Consider the following 26,997-nt stretch of genomic DNA (forward strand, 5'->3'; position numbering starts at 1 on the left):
CCGTCTGTAAGGAGTTTGTACGTTCACCCTGTGAGCACTTGGGTTTCCTCCCACAGTCCAAAGATGTACCAGTTAGTAGGTTGACTGGTCATTGTAGCTTGGCCTGTGATTAGGCCAGGGTTACATAGGTGGACACGAGGAAATCTGCAGATGCTGGAATTTCAAGCAACACACATAAAAGTCGCTGGTGAACGCAGCAGGCCAGGCAGCATCTACAGGAAGAGGTACAGTCGACGTTTCGGGCTGAGACCCTTCGTCAGGACTAACTGAAAGAAGAGATAGTAAAAGATTTGAAAGTGGGAGGGGGAGGGGGAGATCCAAAATGATAGGAGAAGACAGGAGGGGGAGGGATGGAGCCAAGAGCTGGACAGTTGATTGGCAAAAGGGATATCAGAGGATCATGAGACAGGAGGCCTAGGGAGAAAGAAATGGGAGAAGGGGGAGAAAAACCCAGAGGATGGGCAAGGAGAGAGTCAGAGGGAGAAAAAGGAGAGAGAGAAAAAGAATGTGTGTATATAAATAAACAAATAACGGATGGGGTAGGAGGGGGAGGTGGGGCATTCACGGAAGTTAGAGAAGTCAATGTTCACGCCATCAGGTTGGAGGCCACCCAGACGGAATATAAGGTGTTGTTCCTCCAACCCAATAGGTGGGTTGCTGGTGGTGTGGCTGGCTGGGCTGGAAGGGGCTATTCCCTGCTGTAACTCTTAATAAACAAAAGAAATAATAAATACACACATCTCTGATGTTTCAGCCTAAGGCAACCAAGCATGTATTTGTCCTATGACAGAACTATTTAGAGCACAGTGCTTGATAGGAAGTCTTGGGATTTACAACCTCAGCAATGCCCAAGGCAGACAGTCATCTGCTTGAAGTTGCAAAGAATTTTCTATCATGCAGAACAGAGTGAAGTCAGTTTTACTGCTCTGCAGCAAAGGGACAAGGCTCACGAATGCACACGTGATCACAAAGATCACTGTGCTCTGTGACGTGCATTTATTGCTTTCCAATGTGATTTGAAATCAGTTATTTTCCATATAGCTTCAAACAGTACCCAGCAGTAACAATGTCATTCAGTTGAGTGAGCATTCATCCAGATTGAAGTGTCCTCCGGAAGCGTTACATTTATTTAATCCACATAAAGATTAAACTTGAAACTGAAAAATTGTTGAGGGTTTAGAATGGACGTATACCTGAACAGTACATGGTCCTCTGCAAGTACAACCAGCTGCGTGAGATTACCCTCAGTTGTCACTTTATTAAGCACAGGAGTGGAACTCGGTGCAGTTTTCTGCTGCTGTAGCCCATCCACTTCAAGGTGCGACGTGCTGTGCATTCAGAGATGGTCTTCTGCACACCACAGTTGTAACATGTGGCTATTTAAGTTACTGTTGCCTTCCTGTCAGCTTGAACCAGTATTACCATTCTCCTCTGACCTCTCTCATTAACAAGGTGTTTTCACCCACAAAGAACTACTGCTCACTGGTCCGTAAACTCTGGGGACTGTCGACAACAGTTCTACTAATTGAACCATTGTGTCACCCGACAACCATGGCTCAAAAAAAAAGGCAGAAGTGGGCACTTAATATTCCAGAATACAAGGTTCAATAAAAAAAGGAAGAAGGTGGGATTGCATAGCATGTAATTATGCTAACAGAGTGGCACAGAAAAAGATTGTCCTTTCGAGACCAGCTGTCAAAAGAAGAAGCGAGTTATAGATCCAGGGAAATGTTTTTTCTGCGTGTGGTTGGTATCCAAATGAGTAAGAGGGATGTGAAAGCAGAATTAATCAGAGCCTTCAGAAGGAAATCAGATATATACTGGGTGAATAACTGATAGAAGAGACATGTTCAAAAGTCAACACCAACTTGCTGGGTTGAGTAGCCTCCTGTTGTTCTGTAACAAATCTATAATTCTCGGCATACTATTAAAAACTCAAGTATACTTCATTTGACAAGGCTTAATATTTTTGGTGATTTTTTTTACAGGTGGAATAATGCACAACAAATTGAAGCTCATGTTTGATTGTGTGTGGACTGATTCTGCTGAAGGCTTTATTACCTTGATGTGTGAAAGCGGAAGGCATCACCAACACCAATATTTTCAATTGCCATGTTTAAATGCACACATGTTGACAGCAGAGCTTGTTGTCACTTTTAGGATCAACAGCATTACTGACAAACTTGAATCCATTCAGAATCATGCATCATATTTAGTAATCACATGTACTGACACATCAGACTTTAGCTTCTCCTTCTCAAATTGCAGGGTGTATTCGATGATATCATGATCACTGATCCTTAGACCTTCCTTCACCTTAAGCTCTCTAATCAATTCTAGTTCTTTGCATAACACCCAAATCAGAATAGCTGATCCCCTAGTTGGTTCAACCATGGGCTTCCCTAAAATGCCATCTCATAGGTACTCTATAACGTCCCCCTCTTGAGCTCCAACATGAATCTGATTTTCCCAATCTACCCGCATATTAAAATCCTGCATGACTATTGTAACATTGCTCTTTTGAGATGCGTTTTCTATTTCCCATTATAACTTGTCCAAGCTACTGCTTGGAGGTCTGTATATAACTCCCATCAGGGTCTTTTAACCCTTGCAATTTCTTAGCTCCATCCACAACGATTCTACATCTCCCAATTTCAATTCTATGTCACTTCTTTCTAATGATTTGATTTCATTTTTTGCCAACAGAGCCATCCTACCCCCTCTGCCTACCTGCTTGTTAATTTGATACATTCTATATCCTTGGACCTTAAGCTCCTTAACTATAATCTTCTTTCAGCCACGATTCAGTGATGCCCACAACATCATACATGTCAATCTGTAACTGCTACAGGTTCATTTACCTTACTCCGTATACTGTGTGCATTCAAACAGAACACTTTCAGTCCTGTATTCACCACCCTTTTCAATTTTGTCCGCTTTTTACACTGCATCTCATCCCATTGACTGCAATTTTGCCCTACCATCTGCCTGCCCTTGCCAGCAGTCTCACTACACACTGCCTCTGTTTGTAAATCAACTACCCATCCTCAACCCAATCACTCCAGTTCCCAACCTCTTGCCAAACTAGTTTAAACCCTTCTGAACAGTTCTAACAAACCTGCCCACAAGGATATTGTTCCTGCTTGGATACATTTAAAAATGAAATCAAATTAAAATGAAAATAAAAAAGACATCAGTCCTCTCGATTGGTGTTCGCTCAGCTGTCCATGTCCTTATCAGCTTATAGATAAAGTAGAGCCAGACAGAGGGTGACTGGATAGGAAATTGGATATAAATAGCACCTCTCACATCAAGCTGCAACACTTTCCAGACATTTTTTTTAAAGTATAACACAAAAAAATATGGCAGATAATTTATTTCATAATAACAATGAGATGATAATTGGATCACACTGAAAAATGTAAAAAAAAATTGAAGACATATTATATGTGAAATTTTAAAAAACCCAAAGATGCTAGAAATACAGCAGATCAAGCAACATGTACAGAATGAGAAACAGAGTTTACGTTTCAGGTCAAAGGCCTTTGACTGGAGTATTTCCACTGACTTTTGTGAGGAATAAGAATTGAGCAGCACAATGCCTGTTCTCAAATACCATCAGTCAATTAGTTACGTCCAATGGAGCAGATGGAAAATTAAGTCTGATGTAACGTTAACAGCTTTGACCGGGCAAGCAGAAGATATCTATCTTTCAAAGGACATGAATCATCATTGTAGAATGGGGTTCATTTACAAAGAGTTAAACAATTCAAATAGGGTAACAATCATAAAGTAAATAATAAGTTTGTCTAAATCAGGAGCTCCCAACTGTTTATATGCCATGGACCCTTCCAATTAATCAAGGGGTCCATGGACCCCAGGTTGGGAACCCCTGGTCTAAGTGGATTAAAAGAATTTTTGCTGCTTGTAAATAGGTCTTTGATGAGCCATGGAAGAAATTAGTTGCCTTCGAGCTAGGGTTCCCAAACTGGGGTCCGTGGACTCCTTGCTTAACATTATTGGTCCATGGCATAAAAAGAGGTTGCAAACCCCTGCCTCAGAGGGTTGCAATAAAGCAGGGACTGTGACATGGGGAGAGCAAGGGGGAGCTTGATGGTTGATGCTGACCAGGTGGGCCGACTGCCCTGCTTCGTGCTGTATCTCCCCAGATATTCAACCATACATGAATACAGCCAAATTAAACAGCGTTCCTCTGAGGGCAAGGTACAAAACACAGTATCAACAGTCACACACAACACAAGGCACATACGGCACCCACAGGACAACAGTAAAATACAGTCACACAAAAAATATGTAGCTCAAGACCCGGAGTCCATGAATGTTGCAGAAATCTGCAATCAACCACAATACAACTTGCCCTTTACACAGCAGACATGGGGGGGGGGGGTGTGGATAGCGGCACTACACCACCTCTGGTGGAGCGCACTGACTCTATCGCCTCTCTCCTGGATGGCTATAAACACGCGACACCACGGCTTGGGGCCAAGTCCTTACTACTACTGAGGCCATGCAGCTCCACCACTGTCTGCCAATAAATCATGAATCCGACACGCAGCATTCCACATTAACAATGTCCAGGAGCATCTTATGATCAGAAGGAAAGCAATTAAGATAATCTCTCACTGTTGGACTGCACACCAACTCCTCTGATGCCCCTCTGACATAACAGCAGCAGCATGATCTACACCAAGTCCAGCTCCTTCAGATTTTCTGCCAACAAGCAACTCGTATATGGAATTAGGCCTACAGTACTTTAAGTTCTTAATGCCCAGCAGGGTCTTGCAATCATAAAAATACCTTTAAAAGACCTCCCAACACCCAACCCCATCGTGAGAGGTGGAAATGTGTAAGGCCGGCCAACAGGGCTCTGGTGAAGATGTACAGTGATTGCAGAAGCAGTGATGAACTTCATCGACTTCAAATGACCATGGAGATGGGAAGTCATTGATGACCTATACTAAGGGCCCAAGTAAGCAAATTAAAAAGGATAACAAGACCTTTGGTTGACCTGTAGAAGCCACTGCGATCGAACACACCGCCATCTTCCCAGAAGTAGACACAGAGAGATTCCCCTCCCAGCACTCTGCCATCAGATGGAGAGTCTAGAGGTCACAGAGTCAGCTATTTCCAGCAAGGAGTTTGATGATGATTTATAATTTGTAACTTTGTGATTATAAGCGTTAACTACACTTCAGAATGAACCAGGTACATGCTGGTATAACAAGTGCATGTGAGTCAGAGTCAAAAGCATACAGTACAGAAATGTGACCTCCAGCTCATCATGTCCATGCTGGCCATTAATCACCATACAGAGAGATGGAATTCAATCCAGAGTCGTGTGAAATAACACCCTTCTGGAGTTCCTCATGTGTGACTTGGGTGACCATGGTCTTTTCATGACCATGATTGCGCTTGACAAATTTTTCTACAGATGTGGTTTGCCATTGCCTTTTTCTGGACAGTGTCTTTACAAGGTAGGTGACCGCAGCCATTATCAACACTCTTCAGAGATTGTCTGCCTGGCGTCAGTGGTCGCGTAACCAGGACTTGTGATGTGCACCAGCTGCTCATACGACCATCCACCAGCTGCTCCCATGAATTCACGTGACCCTGATCAGGGGGCTAAGCAGGTGCTACATCTTGCCCAAGGGTGATCTGCAAGGTAGCAGAGGGAAGAAGTGCCTGACAACCTTCACTGGAAGAGATGTATCTCTACCCTGCCACCAGCCCTTTTGGAATATCTACAGTGCCTATAGAGAGTATTCACCTCCCTTGGAAGTTTTCATGTTTTATTGTTTTATAACATTGAAATCACAGTGGATTTAATTTGGCTTTTTTGACACCTGGTCAACAGAAAAAGACTCTTTCGTGTCAAAGGGAAAACATCATTACAAAGTGATCTAAGTTAATTACAAATATAAAACACAACATAATTGATTGCATAAGTACTCACCCCTTTCATGTAAGTATTTAGTAGATGCATCTTTGGCAGCAATTATAGCCTCATGTCTGTGTGGATGGGTCTCTATCAGCTTTTCACATCTGGACACTGGAATTATTCCCCATTCTTCTTTACAAAACTGCTCAAGCTCTGTCAGATTGTATGGGGATTGTGAGTGAACAGCCCTTTTCATGTCCAGCCAACAAATTCTCAAATGGATTGAGATCTGGACTCTGACTTGGCCACTCCAGGACATTAACTTGTTGTTTTTAAGACATTCCTGTGTAGCTTTGACTTTATGCTTGGAGACTTTATATTGCTGGAAAATAATTCTTCTCCCAAGTCACAGTTCTTGTGCAGACTACATCAGGTTTTCCTCCAGGATTTCCCTGTATTTTACTGCATTCATTTTACTCTCTACATTCACAAGCCTTCCAGGACCTGCTGCAGTGAAGCATCCCCACAGCATGATGCAGCCATCACCATGCTTCACAGTAGGGATGGTCTGTTCTTGATGATGTGCAATACTTGGCTGATGCAAACGTTGCATTTGGTCTGATGGCCAAAAAGCTCAATTTTGGTTTCATCAGACCATAGAACCTTCTTCCAGCTGACTTCAGAGTCTCCCACATGCCTTCTGGCAAACTCTAGCCAAGAGTTCATGTGAGGTTATTTTTTCAAACAGTGGAATTTCTTTTTACCACTCTCGCAAAAAGCTGCAACTGGTGAAACACCCAGACATCAGTTGTTGTATGTGCAGTCTCTCCCATCTCAGCCACTGAAGCTTGTAGCTCCTCCAGAGTTGTCATAGGTCTCTTGGTGGCCTCCCTCACTAGTCCCCTTCTTGCATGGTCACTCTTTTTTGAGTTCGGCCTGCTCTAAGCAGATTTACAGCTGTGCCAAATTCTTTCCATTACTTGATGATTGACTGAACTGTACTCCAAAGGATATTCAGGGACTTGGAAATTTTCTTGTATCCATCTCCTGACTCGTGCTTTTCAATAACCTTTTCATGGAGTTGCTTGGAATGTTCTTTTGTTGTCACAGTGTAGTTTTTGCCAGGATACTGACTCACCAGCTGTTGGACCTTCCAGATATAGTTGTATTTTTACTACAATCAATTGAAACACCTTGATTGCACAGAGGTCTCCAAAAACAGATCTCCATTTAACTAATTATGTGACTTCTAAAATCAGCTGGCTGCACCAGTGATGATTTAGTGTGTCATATTAAAGGGGGCGAATATATATTTATGCAATCAATCATTTTTGGAGAGATGTTTTCACTCGAAAGAGTTTTTCTCTGTTGATCAATGTCAAAAAAGCCAAATTAAATCCACTGTTATTCAATGTTGTAAAATGATAAAACATGAAAATTTCCATGGGGAGGTGAATACTTTATATAGGCACTGTATGTGTATATATAAAGACAGCACATAATGGCAACCATTTTAAAAGGTAAGCTGGATGCACATATTCATAAATGGTTAAAAATGCCACAGCAAGATGGTGAAAGAAGCATAGTGGCTATCCAGATTGCCCTTAGAATATAAAAGCAGAAGAAACTTACTGCAATTTTAGATATCATTGCTTAGGTCACAACAGCAAAAATCTGGAAAATGTGGGGCACCAAAATACAAGGAAAAAAACAAATGTCTGAGACTAGGATCTTCCCAACATGAGGGTCTTCAGTTCTGATGAACAACTAGTAATGGCACAGTTATTTGACTTGGAGCAGAGGAGGTTGATATGACCTATTTGAGGCTTCTTATGGATAATGATAATATTTAAAAGAGGAAATTCTTGACCCTTTGGCAAAAGGGTCAGCAATCAGAGGTAACAAAAACATCATTAAAGGAAAAAGAATTTCTTTCACACAGTGTTGTTAATCTTGAATATCCTTCATGAAAAGATGGGGAAAAGTGGATAAATTCAAAAGATCTTTGTACAGATGAGAAATTGTGATGGATATTCACTGTCTTAGCCCAATATGGCCTCTTTTTGTTTTTTTTTGCCAGGTTTGACTTTCTAAACACAGGATCTATGAACTTCTCAAGATCACAGCATAGTTTTTGAATAAATTAAACTTCCAACCAATATTCATTGTTCATCTTCTGGTCGTAAATGAGGACCAGTTTTCAATTCTTAAAATGTAAGTGGAAAGCAGTAATCAGCTTAAAGTTTAAAATGCAGCTTTGCAAACAAGCACTGTCTATAGAGCAGACTGCTAGCTTCCAGCTCCTGGTCTAACTGCTTACGAGGTGCAGTACAACAAAATAAGTTATTTACTTGGGCTTGTTTCAAAACAGACAATGCTGGCCAAATTGTTTAGTTCAAGAAAGCTTGCAGACGAGATGGATAATATCACTCAGCATATCAATAGTTGATTGATTAATAAGCTGTAAGGTTTGTGTACTATTGGAATAATTCATTGTGGGAATCTGGGAACTGTGTCTCCAAGAAGCTTTCAGACCACTTGTGTTAAAAAGTATCCGAAAAAAAAATATCATATTTGTGTGATAAAAAGACAGTATAAATTTAGAAAGTAATTCAACCTCATTAGGAATGATTCAGGAACATCCAGAAGTATGACAGAATTAGAATCAGAATCCATTCCTCTGCCTTCGATTCTGAGACTAAGAACTGGTTCACCTGTGGCTTATGGGAATGTCTTTTTAGCTTATAGGAACTATACCTGTGTTTCAAAAATCCTTTGTTTTCAGAAATGGTCTGGTATCTGGACATTTATAAGATAGAAATTCTCTGAGTTTTAAATGTGTATTAAGAATGTTGTTTAAATTTAAATGTGTATCACTGAAAATAAATAAGCTGTGTTTAAACTACTTTGTTAGAAGTATTTTCTACTTGGTAGGGAGAGGTGACCCACCAATCAAATCATGGGTATTGGCAGCTAACCTCACCATGGAGGACAAACAGGGAAGTGAATTAGTCCTTGAGGATTAGGTAGCTGCAGTATAGCCTCCTTTTAGTGAGGGTGCTCATGGCTATTTCTATCAGATAGGTTTTCGTTTGAGTTTAGAACTTTGCAGTTAGCAAACCCAATGACATTACAGAATTTAGTGGCTATGAGGATAAAATATAGGAGATGCCCAGTACCTGCTCTCTCAAAGGGTCAATAGAGACGAGCCAATTAACAATTTTTTCCCTTGGAGCATAGGAGACCGAGATGTGGCCTTACAGAGGTGTTTTTAGATCATGTGGGTCACAGACAGTGTGAATGTGCTCAGTCCTTTTCCCTGGATTGGTGAATCAAACCATCGGGAGCGAAGTTTAAAGGTGAGAGGAGAAAGATTTAATAGGATCTTGAGGGGCATCCTCCCCCCAACAAAGGGGAATAAGTATGTGGAACTAGCTGCCAGAGGAAATGACTGAGGCAGGTACAATAATGTATTTTACACGGATAGTAAAGGTTTAAGGCCAAGTGCGCTCTTATAGGACTAGCTTGGAAAGACATCCGAGTCGGTGGGGCCAAAGAGCCTGTTGGGTGTTATATGGAACATATAAACACAGCCACACAAGAACATGATCCATACATAATAAGCTAGAGCCCTGTAATAATTTCATAAATCCCCCCAGTGCTGCTATAACTGGGATAGCTTTGCTGATCTCGCTTATAAATAGCCTCAGCACCAGTGGGTGACATGATTCAGGAGATGCGCCTGCCCACTCGGCCTTACCTTGGAGGATTCAGTCACCGCCAACACTATCAGCAGGTACAGCACCGTTAGCGCGCTGCTGACCGCCATGGGCCCAGTCCTGAAACCGAAACGAACGGTCAGAAATCGGACAAATCCCAACCGCAGCACACACTCCCCGGTACAGCACCGGCCGACTAGTCCCGCCTCCGTAAAGCCTCATTGGTGCCTTCCCTTCCACCTGTCCTCAGATTCGCCGCCTGATTGGTCCTCGGAGCTGTCCATTGTTCCCCACCGGAGCCAGTATCTCTGTTTGGAGACGCAGGAAAGCCGCTTTGCGTTTGCGTGTTTTTTCCGTTTTTCTCAGATGTTGCAAATTTGAAAATACAAACCTCTCGCCCATGTTGCACTAGGAGTTCCATTCGATGGAGGATTGGTTAATCAATGTGATTTATCAGCCTTTCAGCTTGTATTTGAAAGTTTGTTGCAAATGGTAAAAAAGATTAAAAATATTATTTCATGGATATTATCATGTCCACATCAGGTACAGTATTCCTGATGCCGTTGTGACCCTACTGGTGTCTTTCAGGTTGCTGAAGGTCCAAGTCAGTGAATGAGTGACGGTGATAATCTGCCTCCGAAGTCAGTTCAGAACAATGTGCCTATGCTGCAGAGAGGTAACCCAGTGAGCAGGAAGTTAACAAATAGAATTTGTGCTACTGCACTGGGGAAGGAAGTACAAAAAAATGGATAACTTCTGAGGCGTTGGTTGACGGCTTGGTTTTAATGGCAACAAAGGTTACAGGGAGAAGGCAGGGGAACCATGCATGAGGCTGCTTTACCAAGATAAACTCCTATGGGGTTACAGGAAAGATACTGGCATGGATAGAGGAATGGCTGACGGGCAGGAGGCAGCAAGTGGGGATAAAGGGGGCCTTTTTTGGTTGGCTGCCAGTGGCTAGTGGCATTCCTCAGGGGTCAGTGTTGAGATCGTTACCTTTCACATTGATTGTCAATGATTTGGATAATGGAATTGATGGCTTTGTGGAAAAATTTGCAGATGATACGAAGGTAGGTGCAGGGGTAGGTAGCAATACAATTGCAACAGGACTCAGACAAGTTGGAAGAATAGGCAAAAAAAGTGGCAGATGGAATACAGTGTTGGGAAATGTATGATAATGCATTTTGGTAAAAGGAACAATAGTGAGGACTGTTATCTAAATGGGGAGAAGATTCAAACATCAGAGGTGCAGAGAGACTTAGGAGTCCTCATGCAAGGCTCCCTGAAGTCTAGTTTACAGGTTGAGTCTGTGGTAAAGAAGGCAAATGCAATGTTGGCATTTATTTCAATGGGAATAGAATATAAAAGCAAGCAGATAATGCTGAGGCTTTATAAAACACTAGTCTGGCTGCACTTGGAGTATTGTCGACAGTTTTGGGCCCCATATTTCAGAAGAGATGTGCTGTCATTGGAGAGAGTCTGGAGGAGGTTCACAAGGATGATTCTGGGAAGGAAGGGGTTAACATATGAGGAGCATTTGGCAGCTTTGGGCCTGTACTCACTGGAATTTAGAAGAATGCAGTGGGATCTCATTGAAACTTACTGAATGTTGAAAGGGCCAGATAGGGTGGATGTGGAGAGGATGTCTCCTATGGTGGGGATGTCCAGAACTAGAGGGCACAGCCTCAAAATTGAGAGGTGACCTTTTAGAACAGAGGAAAGGAGATGTTTTTTTAACCAGAGAGTAGTGAATCAGTGGATTGCTCTGCCACAGACTGCAGTGGAGGCCAAATCTGTGGGTATATTTAAGGTGGAAGTAGGTAGTTTCTGGGTCAGTCAGTCAGCATCATGGGATAGGGTGGGAGGGCAGGTGTATGGGGATGAGTGGGATCCGGGATCAGCCATGATGGAATGGGGGAGCAGACTTAGAGGGCTGAATAGCCTAATTCTGCTCCAATGCCAAATGGTTTTATGATCTTCTTAAATAGTGGGAAACTAGGGATTTTTTTTATGCATTCAGTGGATGTGGGCTTTGCAGGCTGAACCAACATTCAGTACCCCGGTGGCTGTGCCTCTTGACAATAGGTACTCCTGTTTGAGTACTGTTGGGGGGGACAGCTTACCTGGGGGAAGCGACAGTGGCCGTGCCTCCGGCACAGAGTCTGGCCCTGTAGCTCAGAAGGGTAGGGAAAGGAAGAGGAGGGCAGTTGTAATAGGGGACTCGATAGTAAGGGGGTTAGATAGGCGATTCTGTGGACGCAGTCCGGAGACCCGGATGGTAGTTTGCCTCCCTGGTGCCAGGGTCCGGGATATTTCTGATCGTGTCCAAGATATCCTGAAGTGGGAGGGTGAGAAGCCAGAGGTCGTGGTACATACAGGTACCAATGACATAGGTAGGAAAAGGGATGAGGTCCTGAAAGGAGAGTATAGGGAGCTAGGAAGGGAGTTGAGAAAAAGGACCGCAAAGGTAGTAATCTCGGGATTGCTGCCTGTGCCACGCGACAGTGAGAGTAGGAATGCGATGAGGTGGAGGATAAATGCGTGGCTGAAGGATTGGAGCGGGGGCAGGGATTCAAGTTTTTGGATCATTGGGACCTCTTTTGGCGCAGGCGTGACCTGTACAAAAAGGACGGGTTACACTTGACTCCTAGGGGGACCAATATCCTGGCAGGGAGATTAGCGAGGGCTACTGAGGTGACTTTGAACTAGAATGGTTGGGGGGTGGGAATCAAATTAAAGAGGCTAGGTGAGAGGAGGTTAGTTCACAACAGGGGGATGGGAACCAGTGCAGAGAGACAGAGGGGTGTAAAATGAGGGTAGAAGCAAAAAGTAGTAAGGTGAAAAGTAAAAGTGGCAGGCCAACAAAACCAGGGCAAGCATTAAAAAGGGCCACTTTTCAACATAATTGTATAAGGGCTAAGAGAGTTGTAAAAGTGCGCCTGAAGGCTTTGTGTGTCAATGCAAGGAGCATTCGTAACAAGGTGGATGAATTAAAAGTGCAGATTGTTATTAGTGAATATGATATAGTTGGGATCACAGAGACATGGCTCCAGGGTGACCAAGGATGGGAGCTCAACATTCAGGGATATTCAATATTCAGGAGGGATAGACATGAAAGAAAAGGAGGTGGGGTGGCGTTGCTGGTTAAAGAGGAGATTAACGCAATAGAAAGGAAGGACATAAGCCGGGAAGATGTGGAATCGATATGGGTAGAGCTGCGTAACACTAAGGGGCAGAAAACACTGGTGGGAGTTGTGTACAGGCCACCTAACAGTAGTAGTGAGGTTGGGGATGGTATTAAACAGGAAATTAGAAATGTGTGCAATAAAGGAACAGCAGTTATAATGGGTGACTTCAATCTACATGTAGATTGGGTGAACCAAATTGGTAAAGGTGCTGAGGAAGAGGATTTCTTGGAATGTATGCGGGATGGTTTTTTGAACCAACATGTCGAGGAACCAACTAGAGAGCAGGCTATTCTGGACTGGGTATTGAGCAATGAGGAAGGGTTAATTAGCAATCTTGTCGTGAGAGGCCCCCTGGGTAAGAGTGACCATAATATGGTGGAATTCTTCATTAAGATGGAGAGTGACATAGTTAATTCAGAAACAAAGGTTCTGAACTTAAAGAGGGGTAACTTTGAAGGTATGAGACCTGAATTAGCTAAGATAGACTGGCAAATGACACTTAAAGGATTGACGGTGGATATGCAATGGCAAGCATTTAAAGGTTGCATGGATGAACTACAACAATTGTTCATCCCAGTTTGACAAAAGAATAAGTCAAGGAACGTAGTGCACCCGTGGCTGACAAGGGAAATTAAGGATAGTATCAATTCCAAAGAAGAAGCATACAAATTAGCCAGAGAAAGTGGCTCACCTGAGGACTGGGAGAAATTCAGAGTTCAGCAGAGGAGGACAAAGGGCTTAATTAGGAAGGGGAAAAAAGATTATGAGAGAAAACTGGCAGGGAACATAAAAACTGACTGTAAAAGCTTTTATAGATATGTGAAAAGAAAAAGATTGGTTAAGACAAATGTAGGTCCCCTACAGACAGAAACAGGTGAATTGATTATGGGGAGCAAGGACATGGCAGACCAATTGAATAATTACTTTGGTTCTGTCTTCACTAAGGAGGACATAAATAATCTTCTGGAAATAGTAGGGGACAGAGGGTCCAGTGAGATGGAGGAACTGAGGGAAATACATGTTAGTAGGGAAGTGGTGTTAGGTAAATTGAAGGGATTAAAGGCAGATAAATCCCCAGGGCCAGATGGTTTGCATCCCAGAGTGCTTAAGGAAGTAGCCCAAGAAATAGTGGATGCATTAGTGATAATTTTTCAAAACTCTTTAGATTCTGGACTAGTTCCTGAGGATTGGAGGGTGGCTAATGTAGCCCCACTTTTTGAAAAAGGAGGAAGAGAGGAACCAGGGAATTATAGACCGGTTAGCCTAACATCGGTGGTGGGGAAACTGCTAGAGTCAGTTATCAAAGATGTGATAACAGCACATTTGGAAAGCGGTGAAATCATCAGACAAAGTCAGCATGGATTTGTGAAAGGAAAATCATGTCTGACGAATCTCATAGAATTTTTTGAGGATGTAACTAGTAGAGTGGATAGGGGAGAACCAGTGGATGTGGTATATTTGGATTTTCAAAAGGCTTTTGCCAAGGTCCCACACAGGAGATTAGTGTGCAAACTTAAAGCACACGGTATTGGGGGTAAGGTATTGTTGTGGATAGAGAATTGGCTGACAGACAGGAAGCAAAGAGTAGGAATAAACGGGACCTTTTCAGAATGGCAGGCAGTGACTGGTGGGGTACCGCAAGGCTCAGTGCTGGGACCCCAGTTGTTTACAATATATATTAATGACTTGGATGAGGGAATTAAATGCAGCATCTCCAAGTTTGCGGATGACACGAAGCTGGGCGGCAGTTTTAGCCGTGAGGAGGATAAGAGGATGCAGGGTGACTTGGATAGGTTGGGTGAGTGGGCAAATTCATGGCAGATGCAATTTAATGTGTGGCCGATTAGGAAAAGGGGAGGTGCAACGAGACCTGGGTGTCATTATACACCAGTCATTGAAAGTGGGCATGCAGGTACAGCAGGCGGTGAAAAAGGCGAATGGTATGCTGGCATTTATAGCAAGAGGATTCGAGTACAGGAGCAGGGAGGTACTACTGCAGTTGTACAAGGCCTTGGTGAGACCACACCTGGAGTATTGTGTGCAGTTTTGGTCCTCTAATCTGAGGAAAGACATCCTTGCCATAGAGGGAGTACAAAGAAGGTTCACCAGATTGATTCCTGGGATGGCAGGACTTTCATATGATGAAAGACTGGATGAATTAGGCTTATACTCGTTGGAATTTAGAAGATTGAGGGGGGATCTGATTGAAACATATAAAATCCTAAAGGGATTGGACAGGCTAGATGCAGGAAGATTGTTCCCGATGTTGGGGAAGTCCAGAACGAGGGGTCACAGTTTGAGGATAAAGGGGAAGCCTTTTACGACTGAGATTAGGAAAAACTTCTGTGAATCTGTGGAATTCTCTGCTACAGGAAACAGTTGAGGCCAGTTCATTGGCTATATTTAAGAGGGAGTTAGATATGGCCCTTGTGGCTAAAGGGATCAGGGGGTATGGAGGGAAGGTTGGTGCAGGGTTCTGAGTTGGATGATCAGCCATGATCATACTGAATGGCGGTGCAGGCTCGAAGGGCCGAATGGCCTACTCCTGCACCTATTTTCTATGTTTTTATGTTTCAATAGGCCTGTCCATTGTTGTCATTAAAATGCTGGTCTGTAGGGAAATTTTAAGTATGTAAGGATTAAAACAGAAGGAGAAGGATGAGGCCATTCAGCCCTTCAAGCCTGTCTTGCCATTCATGAAGATCATCTGGCTTCTCTGGTGACATTTTCCAGGACAAGCCCTATATCCCTTGATTCCCTTCATGCCCAGAAACTTAATTGCCACTATTCCTAGAGATTGAACATGTAATTAGAGTTATTTTTCGTGTGGCAGATGGTTGCCAGTAGACAGGCAAAGAGATTAGCTTATACAGCAGATATACAGCTTAATGAAAAGGTAAGATGCAATATGCTCAAATTTGCTGAGACAAAGCTAGGCAGGAATAAATTCACTGTTGTGATGAGTTAGCAAAAGGAGTGAGATAGAACAGCTAGTTGAGTGTATTTATTGGAAGCTTCACAGATGAATAACAGAGATAATCCACTTCAGAAACCAATTCATAAGATTATATGATACACACAGGTGAACAAGCATGCGGGAAGGTGACAGATGGAATGTAATGTGGGAAAATATAATTCACTGCACTCTGTATGGAAATACAAGAAAGTGTAGAATGGGCATTACTTCTAAATGATGCAAAAGAAGGAAATCTTCCCTATCAACACACATAAAAGTTGCTGGTGAACGCAGCAGGCCAGGCAGCATCTCTAGGAAGAGGTGCAGTCGACGTTTCAGGCCGAGACCCTTCGTCAGGACTAACTGAAGGAAGAGTGAGTAAGGGATTTGAAAGTTGGAGGGGGAGGAGGAGATCCAAAATGATAGGAGAAGACAGGAGGGGGAGGGATGGAGCCAAGAGCCGGACAGGTGATTGGCAAAAGGGATATGAGAGGATCATGGGACAGGAGGTCCGGGAAGAAAGACAAGCGGGGGGGGGGCTCTCAGAGGATGGGCAAGGGGTGTATTCAGAGGGACAGAGGGAGAAAAAGGAGAGTGAGAGAAAGAATGTGTGTATAAAAATAAGTAACCGATGAGGTACGAGGGGGAGGTGGGGCATTAGCGGAAGTTAGAGAAGTCGATGTTCATGCCATCAGGTTGGAGGCTACCCAGACGGAATATAAGGTGTTGTTCCTCCAACCTGATTGTGGCTTCATCTTTACAGTAGAGGAGGCCGTGGATAGACATGTCAGAATGGGAATAGGATGTGGAATTAAAATGTGTGGCCACTGGGAGATCCTGCTTTCTCTGGCGGACAGAGCGTAGGTGTTCAGCAAAGTGGCCTCCCAGTCTGCGTCGGGTCTCGCCAATATATAAAAGGCCACATCGGGAGCACCGGACGCAGTATATCACCCAGCCGACTCACAGGTGAAGTGTTGCCTCACCTGGAAGGACTGTTTGGGGCCCTGAATGGTGGTAAGGGAGGAAGTGTAAGGGCAAGTGTAGCACTTGTTCCGCTTACACGGATAAGTGCCAGGAGGGAGATCAGTGGGGAGGGATGGGGGGGACGAATGGACAAGGGAGTTGCGTAGGGAGCGATCCCTGCAGAATGCGGGGGGGGGGAGGGAAAGATGTGCTTAGTGGTGGGATCCCGTTGGAGGTGGCAGAAGTTACGGAGAATAATATGTTGGACCTGGAGGCTGGTGGGGTGGTAGGTGAGGACCAGGGGAACCCTATTCCTAGTGGGGTGGCGGGAGGATGGAGTGAGAGCAGATGTACGTGAAATGGGGGAGATGCGTTTAAGAGCAGAGTTGATAGTGGAGGAAGGGAAGCCCCTTTCTTTAAAAAAGGAAGACATCTCCCTCGTCCTAGAATGAAAAGCCTCATCCTGAGAGCAGATGCGGCGGAGACGAAGGAATTGCGAGAAGGGGATGGCGTTTTTGCAAGAGACAGGGTGAGAAGAGGAATAGTCCAGATAGCTGTGAGAGTCAGTAGGCTTATAGTAGACATCAGTGGATAAGCTGTCTCCAGAGACAGAGACAGAAAGATCTAGAAAGTGGAGGGAGGTGTCAGAAATGGACCAGGTAAACTTGAGGGCAGGGTGAAAGTTGGAGGCAAAGTTAATAAAGTCAACGAGCTCTGCATGCGTGCAGGAAGCAGCGCCAATGCAGTCGTCGATGTAGCGAAGGAAAAGTTATAGAAAATCTTCCCTATAACTGCATTTTGGTGATCCAGTTTTACTCTCCACTCCTTAAAAAGGATATGCAAGTTTTTGGGTATCACTGCAATGTAGATTCACTAGATTGATTTCCACAATGACTGGGGTGTCTTCTGGACATCTATTGAGTAATTCTGGCCCGTGGTCACTAGAGTTTAGAACAGGGGTTCCCAATCTTTATAATGACATGGACCCCTACCATTAACCAAGGGGTCCATGGACCCAAGGTCAGGAATCCCAGGTTCAGGAGACTGAGCGGTGATCTGATGAGAATATTTATGAATATGAGAGGAACTGAGAATGTAGATACTGAAAGATGTTTCCTTTAGTTGAACAATACAGAACTACGGTGCATAACCTCTGGTTAAAGAATTGGTCATTTAAGACAGAGGTGAGGTGGTGAGGGTACAGTACTATTTTGAAGTTCGAGAATATTGAAGCATAAAAGCATTGAATTTTGATGTCAGGATGTGCTAATTTGCAGCGGGCAGTGCTTCTGAATGCCTGCTGCCCTTGTCTTTTTCGGGTTGTACGCATAAAAGGAAGGTAGCATAGCCACTATTTCTTTGGCCCACCATGTCCGTGGTGACCATCAGCCATACACTTACACTAATCTGACTCTGATCAAATATTCTCCCTATGTTCTATAAACCATTACCTCTCGCCTATGTACATATCAGGGAGGACCTGCAGTGGTATAGTAAACTTAGACTGCTCCATCATGGGCAATAGCCGCCATAGTATTCGGCTCGTGCTTTGTTCTCATTGCTACCATCAGAACGGAGGTACAGATGCCTGAAGGCACACACTCAGTGATTCAGAAACACCTTCTTCCCATCTGCCATCAGACTTCTGAATGGACATTGAACCTATGAACACTATCTCACTACTTCTTTTATTTCTATTTTTGCACTATTTATTTAACTGCTTAATACAAATATATATACTTACTGTATTTCTTGTTTTTTTCCATTATTGCATGTACCGCTGCTGCAAAGTCAACAAATTCCATGACATATACCAGTGACGTTAAACCTGATTCTGATTCTGAACTGTACATCTTTGGGATATGGAAGAAAACTGGACCATTTGGTCAGAGTAGAACATGCAAACTCCACACAGTCAGGACCCAAGTTCAGTATTGAACTTGGATGTCTGGCAATGGTTCTACTAGCTGTACCATTGTGCCACTCTTAATGGTGCAGATGACATGCTTCAATGAAGAGATCTATCAAGCCTTGGCAAGTCAGCACTGTGGATGCCGTAGATGGCACAGAATGCTAATTTTGTGTATCTATGGTTGGATGTGATTCCATACATTCTTGAATTATGAGTTCATTTACCATCATCTGCACCTGTCTATTTGCTTGACTATTCCTTCAATGCACTGTGGCCTCATTAAAACTTTTCCTCTCTGTCACATGGTTCACACATCATGACCACTCCCTTCCACACAAGAAACGGGGATAGTGAATGGTTTTGGATTCTAATGTGGAGCTATCTATTTGCTAACTGATTTCACATTATTCTGAGATGTACCTCCAAATTTTGTAACTTACCAACCCTCTCCACAGATTTTGGCCAACCTGTCTGGAATTTTTACTATATTTTTAGATTTCCACATCCACATTTTTCCTGCTTTTCAATTATCCCAGCTAACAGTGGGACACTGAGGTCCCTTAATCCGTTGGCTTTGCACTTGATAATAACCTCCCTAAAAGTTTCCTCCTCTGTCACTATATTATGGCTTATAGATATTCCCCTTTATGTAACAGAAGCCTAATATTTTTTAATTCTAACTAAATGGATTCTGCTCTTTATCATTCAGAGATAGTTTTCCTCCCTTACACCGTAATTTCTAAGTTAATCAGTGCTACCACTGCACTCCTTTTTCTTCCCGTTTTCTATACCCCTGACACCGAGTGCAGAGTCATGCCTTTTGTTGAAACGTGATAACATCACCACATCACGTTTTTGTGAGGCTGTTTGTGATTGCCACCTACTGGTTTTATTTAGCACCCTTGGTACAGTCACACACACATGACCTGTTTACAAAGTAATTCAGCTTTCTGCCTTTGCCTCTCTCACTATTTCACTTACTTACTCTGCTGGTATCTGCTATTCCCATTCCTTTGTGCACACTTCTTTTTTCTCTCTATTGCCTCCTCCTTCTTCCTTTGCACAGTGTTCCCAGCATCTCACTAATAAGACTTTTAAAAATTCACCTATAGATTGGACCTCACTAGCAAGAACAGCATCTAGCCCCCAAATCCGCCTGCCCTCCCAATTGTCCTTGAGAAGGTGGTGAAGCCCTCTGATAACAGTACTTCCACTGTTGAGTCAGGGTTTCTAAACTTGTTTCTTCCTGGGCAATCCCTTAGGTTTGAGAATCACTTGATTCCACTCCCATTGTGGGTTCTGAGGTGACTGATGAGACAAATATGAGATACAGGTTTTCCTGCAGGTGGGACAAGAGGTAGGGTGGGTATTTTGGGAGTTGGTGGACTCCAAAACCATTTACTTGTCTGTCTGTGCGCTCTCAATGATACTTCGAGCAGTCACGGCCAACACTTGCAGGAGTTAATGGGGACGTTGCACTTTTTCAAGAATGATTTGAGGTCATCCTTCAATCTTTCTTATTGTGCACTTGGTAACCTTCTCCTAAGACAGAGCTCAGAACAGAATGTCTATGCTGGAGGTCTGACATCAGATGTGCAAAAAATCCAGTCCAACTATCAGAGCAGACGGTGTGTAATTAGGACCTGCACGTTCTGAGTGTTGGGTTGGGAGAGGATGCTGATGTTGGCTTGGTTATCTTCCACTGGATTTGGAGGACTTTACAGATATAACCATATCTCTCCAGTCAAAATTGTCTGTAGATTGGTTTATCCCTTCAGTACCTACTGCAGGTGAAAAGGCAGCAATCACAGCTGCTGGTGGTCTATGGGTTTTGTGCCAGGTTAGGTGGCCAGAACTTTAAACATCCCTTTCCTTAGGCTTTGCTAACTTTCATTCTCACCAGATGTTTCCACAGAAAGATTCCTTTTGAGATATGGGTATAGTCCACATTCTCCATTCCTTGCAATGGATATTTACTGTCAGGTGGCACCATTCTACAGTTTTGCCAGAGGACTTTTAAGAACATAGAAGAGTGCAGCACAGGAAAAGGCCCTTTGGCCCACAATTTTGTGCCGAATCAGCTAAAAAGTAAATCAAAAACCCTAAAAATTTAATCCCTCCTGCCTAGACGTCCATATCCCTCCATCTTCCTCACATTCACTAACCTACCTAAACTTCTCTTAAAAGTCTCTGTCTAATGTATCTGCTTCTACCACCATAACAGGCAGCGCATTCCAGGCATCCACCACTCTCTGAGTAAAAACTAACCCCTCACATCCCCTTTGAACCTACCCCCTCTCACCTCCAATACATGCCCTCTTGTGTTAGAAATTTATACCCTGGGAAACAGATATTTCCTGTCTACTGTAGTTACACCTTTCATAATCTTGTAACAGTGTGTTCAATGGATGCAGCACTGTAGCGATGTTTGGGAGAAGCTGGTGGTAGTGGTTTGCAAGGCCCAAGCATGACCTGAGTTGTGACATAATTTCCAGTTTGGCTGCCTGTAGCACTGCTTCAATTTTTTCTTGTGACTTATGTAAGCTATGCTTGTCAACGACACTTCCACAATAGGTGATTTAGTTTGTGAAAAAAACTCACATTTCTCTCTCTTTGTGTGCAGACCATACTCACTCAGCCTGGTAAGCACTTTACCAAGGTTCTGGAGGTGCTCTTCATCATTTTTGCCAGTTATAATGATGTAATCAAGGTAACATTGTATTTCTGGGATAACTTGGAGCAACTGGTCCATTGCTCTTTGCCAAATTGCTGGAGCTGATGTGATGCCAAAGACAAGACAATTATACTGGAATGGTCCCTGTGAGTGTTGGTTGTGAGGAACTTCCTGCTTGACTCCTCCATCTCCATTTGCAGATAGGCTTGTGACAAGTCAATTTTTGAAAATCTCTCCCCGCCTGCCAAAGATGCAAAAATGTCTTCTATTCATGGCAGGGGATACTGCACAGTATGCAGCACCAGGTTGATGCTCACCTTGAAATTCCCACATCTACAATCGGTTCCAGTCTTCCCTTTCTTGATCACTGGAACAACAGCATGACCTAATCACACCATTCATCCTTGGAGAGAATTCCAGGTGCCTCCAATCTCTGAGGTTCAGCATCCACTTCAGGACATAGTGCATAAGGCACTAGATGCGCATTATGGAATCTTGGTATTGTGTGTTTCATCCAGTTCAATTCTGGCCTTCATGACTTTGAGTTTACCAATCCCCTTCTCAAACACCTTATTAGCATTAGGCAGCTGTGATAGTCTCTGGTTAGTGCTACTGTTTGGGTTGTCATTGCCTGTTGATGTCATACTGAGAGCTTTGACTGAGTGCCAATCTAGTTGAATTTTTCTCAACCATTCATGTCCAAAAAGTGTTAGTCCTCCACTTTTCAATACATAAAGCTCTAACTGTTGTGTTTGGCCTCCATACATCCCACTTACTTTCAGTTTGCCTCATCCCTTATACTTTTTCACCTGGGCAGGTCTTTAGCATCACTGAGGTGTAACTCTCACTTCAGCTAGCTGCTTAATCTAGGGGCGGACAGTCCTCGGCCCACCCAAACTTACGAAATCTTGTTTGGATGGATGTTGTGTGATGTGTTCCCCTGTTACAAATCAGTACCACAAAATAACAAACAGTACACAATATGCAATTAAACAATTGAGCTTTATAATTCTTAATTTGACTGTAGGGTTAGTAAAGAAACAAAAAAAGGGCCCATTCTCATGAAACAGTTTAATGCGCAACGGTGGAGCTCACGGTTCAGTCCACTGGTTTCCTGTCGACCTCCTCCAAGTGTAGCTGACCCTCGGACCCTCGCTCCAAGTCCACTCCATCTGGCGGTCTACCAACTCTCTCCATTCACGTCTTCTCTCCTCATCTCTCCCTGGCAAAAGACCCCAAAATTCCTGCTCCCAGACCCGCAAGAAAGAACAACATGCCTCTCATTGGCTAACATACATTCCAAAGGCCCTGTTATCTCTAGTCATAACCCAAACATTTCTGCTACAGAGAAACCATTACCTTAGCAGTCAAACATTACAGAGAGGCTATACATTAGCAGTGAAGCCTACCAGAGTGTTATACACTCTCCCCCGCCCCCACCACCACCACCAAATTTAGTCATGTCCTCATGACGTTGGGATAATTCACCAACCCTTCCTGCAAAATACAAAATCCAATCCAGGTGCAAAAGGCAGTGACATAGCTCCCCAACACGGTAAGCTATCCATGGTCACTTTGCTGCAGGGGACCACTACCGAGGACTGTACCCTGCTGACAGAGGGTACTGATTCTCTAATGGTATAAAAAAGTTTGTTGTAGTCAACTTCTGAAATTATAGACAGAGCTGATTCTGTATCCAGCTCCATTTTCAGTTTTATACCAGACACATCTATTGTGATCCACATTATATTGTCATTTGCTTCAGCAATACTATGCAGTTCTTGGCACGACAGTTCACCTTTGTCAGACTCTATGTTGTCTGATTCTGTTTTACATTCAGTAACTTTATGTATTTGCTTAGTTTTGTGTTTGAGGCTTTGCACTTGGTTGTGCTTTTTCTCTGACTTGCACATTCTCTCTATGTGATACTTTCTGCAGATTCTTTCTTTGAACCAACAGTCATTTGCATCTTGGGAGGATTTGCCACGTTGATAACATCTTTGGCTTTTTGCATCATTCAGGGACAGTTTGTGCATTTTACATTCCAACTTCCTTTTCTGTAGTTCTGCTGCATCCTTTGCTGCAGTCTCTAATAATATTGTAATGGTCAATGCCTGTTCTAAGGTTAGGTCCCTTTTGGACAGTAACTTGTTTTGAGTGCTTTGACTATGTGTGTCACATACAAGCTGGTCCCTCAATACACCAGAAAGTCAATCTCTACACAAGAGGAGTTCCAATATTAATCTCAATTAAAGTAAATTTCTGGTTTTCCTCGCATATTACAGACAGAGAAGGGTGTTATTTACTGGTGAAGGGTTTTATTGATCATGAAAAAGTTACACTACTGAATGATTACAGACCACCAGGAAATGATAAACAGATATGAGAGCTGTGGAAACATTTGGTGTGGTAATATGTCGGGGTAACATCTCTGACCACGCAAGGGTTTACTTAACATTACATTTAGACAACAAACCTAAAGATACCTTATGGAGACTTAATACCAGTCTTTTGAATGATCCCCTATGTTTAAAATACCTAAAGAGTTTGAAGATTATATGACATATAATGATAATGGAACAGTGTCCCCCAGCACTCTGTGGGATGCTGCAAAAGCTGTTATTAGGGGTCAGCTCAATGGAAAAAGAGAAACAAATCAAGAATCTTATTGAAAAATAATAGCCCATTGCTTTGCTTTGCTTTTAGTTAGTTGCACGGTGGGGTTTTTTTTGGGTTTTTTTTTTCTTTTTTTCTATTGATATATATATAAAATTTAGTATACTATTATGTTATCTTGGTTTCTTATGTTTAAATTACATTGTTTGTAGTATTCTTTTTTGGTATTGATACCTTCTGTAATTTTATTATATTTTAACATTGTATTAATGTTTATATGGCTTACCTTTTTGTATACTTATTCAATAAAAAGATTTAAAAAGAAAGAAAGAAAAATAACAATTTTTGGAGAGTAAGCATATGGAGTATCATGTCAGTAATGTCTTGAATCAAATTTTGGATACAAAATGAACTCTAAATAATATTTATGAAAGTGAAGTTGAGAAGAGAGTTAGGTTTGTTAAACAAAATTTCTATGAGAATGGTCCCAAATTTAAGAAATTACTTGCATGGAGAATACGTAAACAACAGGCTGAGATAAGAGATCTATACATAGGGTGAAAGAGCCCCAGACTAATAAGATGCTTCACAAATTGGAAGACATTCAAAAATCTTTTGAAACGTACTACATGCTCAACCCAAAGCTGCAGAGTTGGCAGATATATCTAATTTCTTAACATCCTTAGATTTACCATCTGTAGGAATGGAAGAAATAAGATTACTAATAACTAATAACTCAGGAGATAACAGAAGAAGAAATAGGTAAGGCTATATCAGCATTAAAAACAAATAAAATCTCAGGTGCTGATGACTATCCAGCAGAATGGTACAAAACTTTCAGAGAGATAATAATACCAATACTTAAGAAATGTTTTAATTATGTTCTCGGAGGAGGGGAGACTCCGTTGTCCTGGAATCAAGCAATAACGTCAGTAATTCCTAAAAGTGGTAAGGATCGGACTAAATGCAGTTCCTATAGGACCATATCTGTTCTAAATATAGATTATAGATTAATTGCATCAATATTAGTAAAAAGATTGGAAAATATAATTCCAGATCTAATTGACACAGATCAAACAGGTTTTGTAAAAAGTAGGCAAATCCAGGACAATGTGAGACGGGCCCTTCATCTCATTGACCACATGAGCAAAAATAACCTGGAATCTGTAGTTATTAGCCTTGAAGCTGAAAAGGCCTTTGACTCGGTACGATGGGAATATCTCTACTTGGTACTTAAGCAGTTTGGCTTTAATAATCAGGTAGTTGGATGTCTGAAAGTGACATCATAGCTGAGCTTTGCAAACAAGGAATACAACGATTGAATCCAGACTAAGATTTAATGGTGCAAGGTATGAAGATAAAAGGAAACCAACAATTGCCACATGTACCTATCCCAGCATTGGAGTAAAGGGAGCAAGTGACACAGAGATCACAACAAAACTGAAAATAATTGAAGAAGTGTAGTTAAAGAAAATAACTAACAAGGTGCTTACACTAAAATGGTACAAGCATTTTGTTAGGGAGTGTCATTGCATTTTCCAATAGTAAAATATTCAGGTATCATGAAGCCACAAGTTCATTCAAAGAAAAGTCCAACATTCATCCTCGATCACAAAACTTGTGCATTAACATGGCAAACACAGAAAACTCTTCAGGATACGGTGATTGATGCCTACTAACCAACAGTAATGTGCAAAGGTGAAATAACAGTGATAGAACTTGTTATAAAGGCCTTAATTATGTTTGTTTTAATTATTGGTACATTGTATCTGCAGATTCGCTTAGAAATGAAATGTGTGCAGAAAATTAAACTATCTCCTTCAATTCCAACAGAGAGACAAGGCTTTTATACCATGACAAAATGGCCATGCTCACATCCTCTCAAACGTTTCTTCTAAAACATTAAATTCCAGCAAAAAATAATTACAGTTACCTGTACTAAATATGCTGAGTTTCAGGTTATTTAATTTAATCAAACTGCTAATAAGTGCACTTCCATTTATTTTCAAGTTTTTGTGCACAAATCTAGCAGCAAAATGTAAGCAAAAATGGCCAGGAATGTAAAATAGGTCCACATAGGTTCAAGGTACAGCCAGTAACAAAGGTTGATAAGCAATTGTCTGGAGGATAATTAGAACCCGGTATTAGGTGTGGCTCAGCCTTATCTACTTAGATGTAGAGAGTAATGCCATTTGTTCTAATGTTCCCTGCATCTCCATAGAGAGATCTTTATCTGTGTGTTCAGATAGAATAAGGGACAGTATCAGGGAGCGTAAAGGGTTACTGTGTAGGGTAGTTGAGGATGAGAAGCTTGGGGAGTGTTACCAGCTACTGGTACCTAACACCTTGAGGAGCAAAGCGTTAGAGTACGTACATGACTATGGGCCATCAAGGCATAGAACGTACTCTGCAGTTGTTGAGAAGCGGATGTTTTTGGGTGGGCATACACAAGGATGTGGCACGGTGGGTCAAAAATTGTCCATGTTGTACTAACTAAGATACCGCAGCCTAGGATCCCCCGCCCCTCATGAATTCATTTCTGGCTTCTAGGCCGCTTGAAGTTGTAGCAGTAGATTTCACTGTGTTGGAGCTAGCAACTGACGGGCGTGAGAGTGCCTTAGTGGTCACGGATGTTCTCACTAAATTTACCCAAGCATTTCTGACTCGGGATCAAAAGGCAGATACCACAGCAAGGGTGCTCTTGAGGGAATGGTTCATGAAGTACGGTATCCCTGAGAGATTGCATTCTGACCAGGGTCGTAACTTTGAAAGTGAGGTCATAGCGGAGCTTTGCAAACTCTACGGGGTAAAGAAGAGCCGTACCACACCTCATCATCCTACTGGCAACGCACAGTATGAGCGTTTCAACAGGACGATGCATAATTTGTTGCATACGTTGCCTCCAGAATAGAAGTGCAGCTGACCAGAACATCTACCCGAGTTGGTGTATGCATATAATGCGACACCTCACGTCACCACTGGGTATTTACCTTACTATCTGGTGTTTGGGGTGGATTCCCACTTGCCCCTGGATACTCTGCTGGGGCAAGAACAGACTGTGGACCGGAAA

The 26,997-nt window shown here is 42.6% G+C and overlaps 1 protein-coding gene across 1 annotated transcript in view; it reads right to left on the reverse strand.

Moving 5' to 3' along the window:
• Positions 1–9,843, reverse strand: part of tmem9 (transmembrane protein 9) — a 136,681-nt gene extending 126,838 nt beyond the window's left edge. The window contains exon 1 of the mRNA XM_063042261.1: positions 9,660–9,843. Coding sequence (XP_062898331.1) covers positions 9,660–9,728 — 69 coding nt within the window. The 5' untranslated portion in view covers positions 9,729–9,843. The remainder of the gene's footprint in view (positions 1–9,659) is intronic.
• Between the last annotated feature and the right edge of the window lie 17,154 nt (positions 9,844–26,997).

The sequence above is a fragment of the Mobula hypostoma genome, chromosome 3 (genome assembly GCF_963921235.1).
Source record: "Mobula hypostoma chromosome 3, sMobHyp1.1, whole genome shotgun sequence".
NCBI classification, from domain to species: domain Eukaryota; kingdom Metazoa; phylum Chordata; class Chondrichthyes; order Myliobatiformes; family Myliobatidae; genus Mobula; species Mobula hypostoma.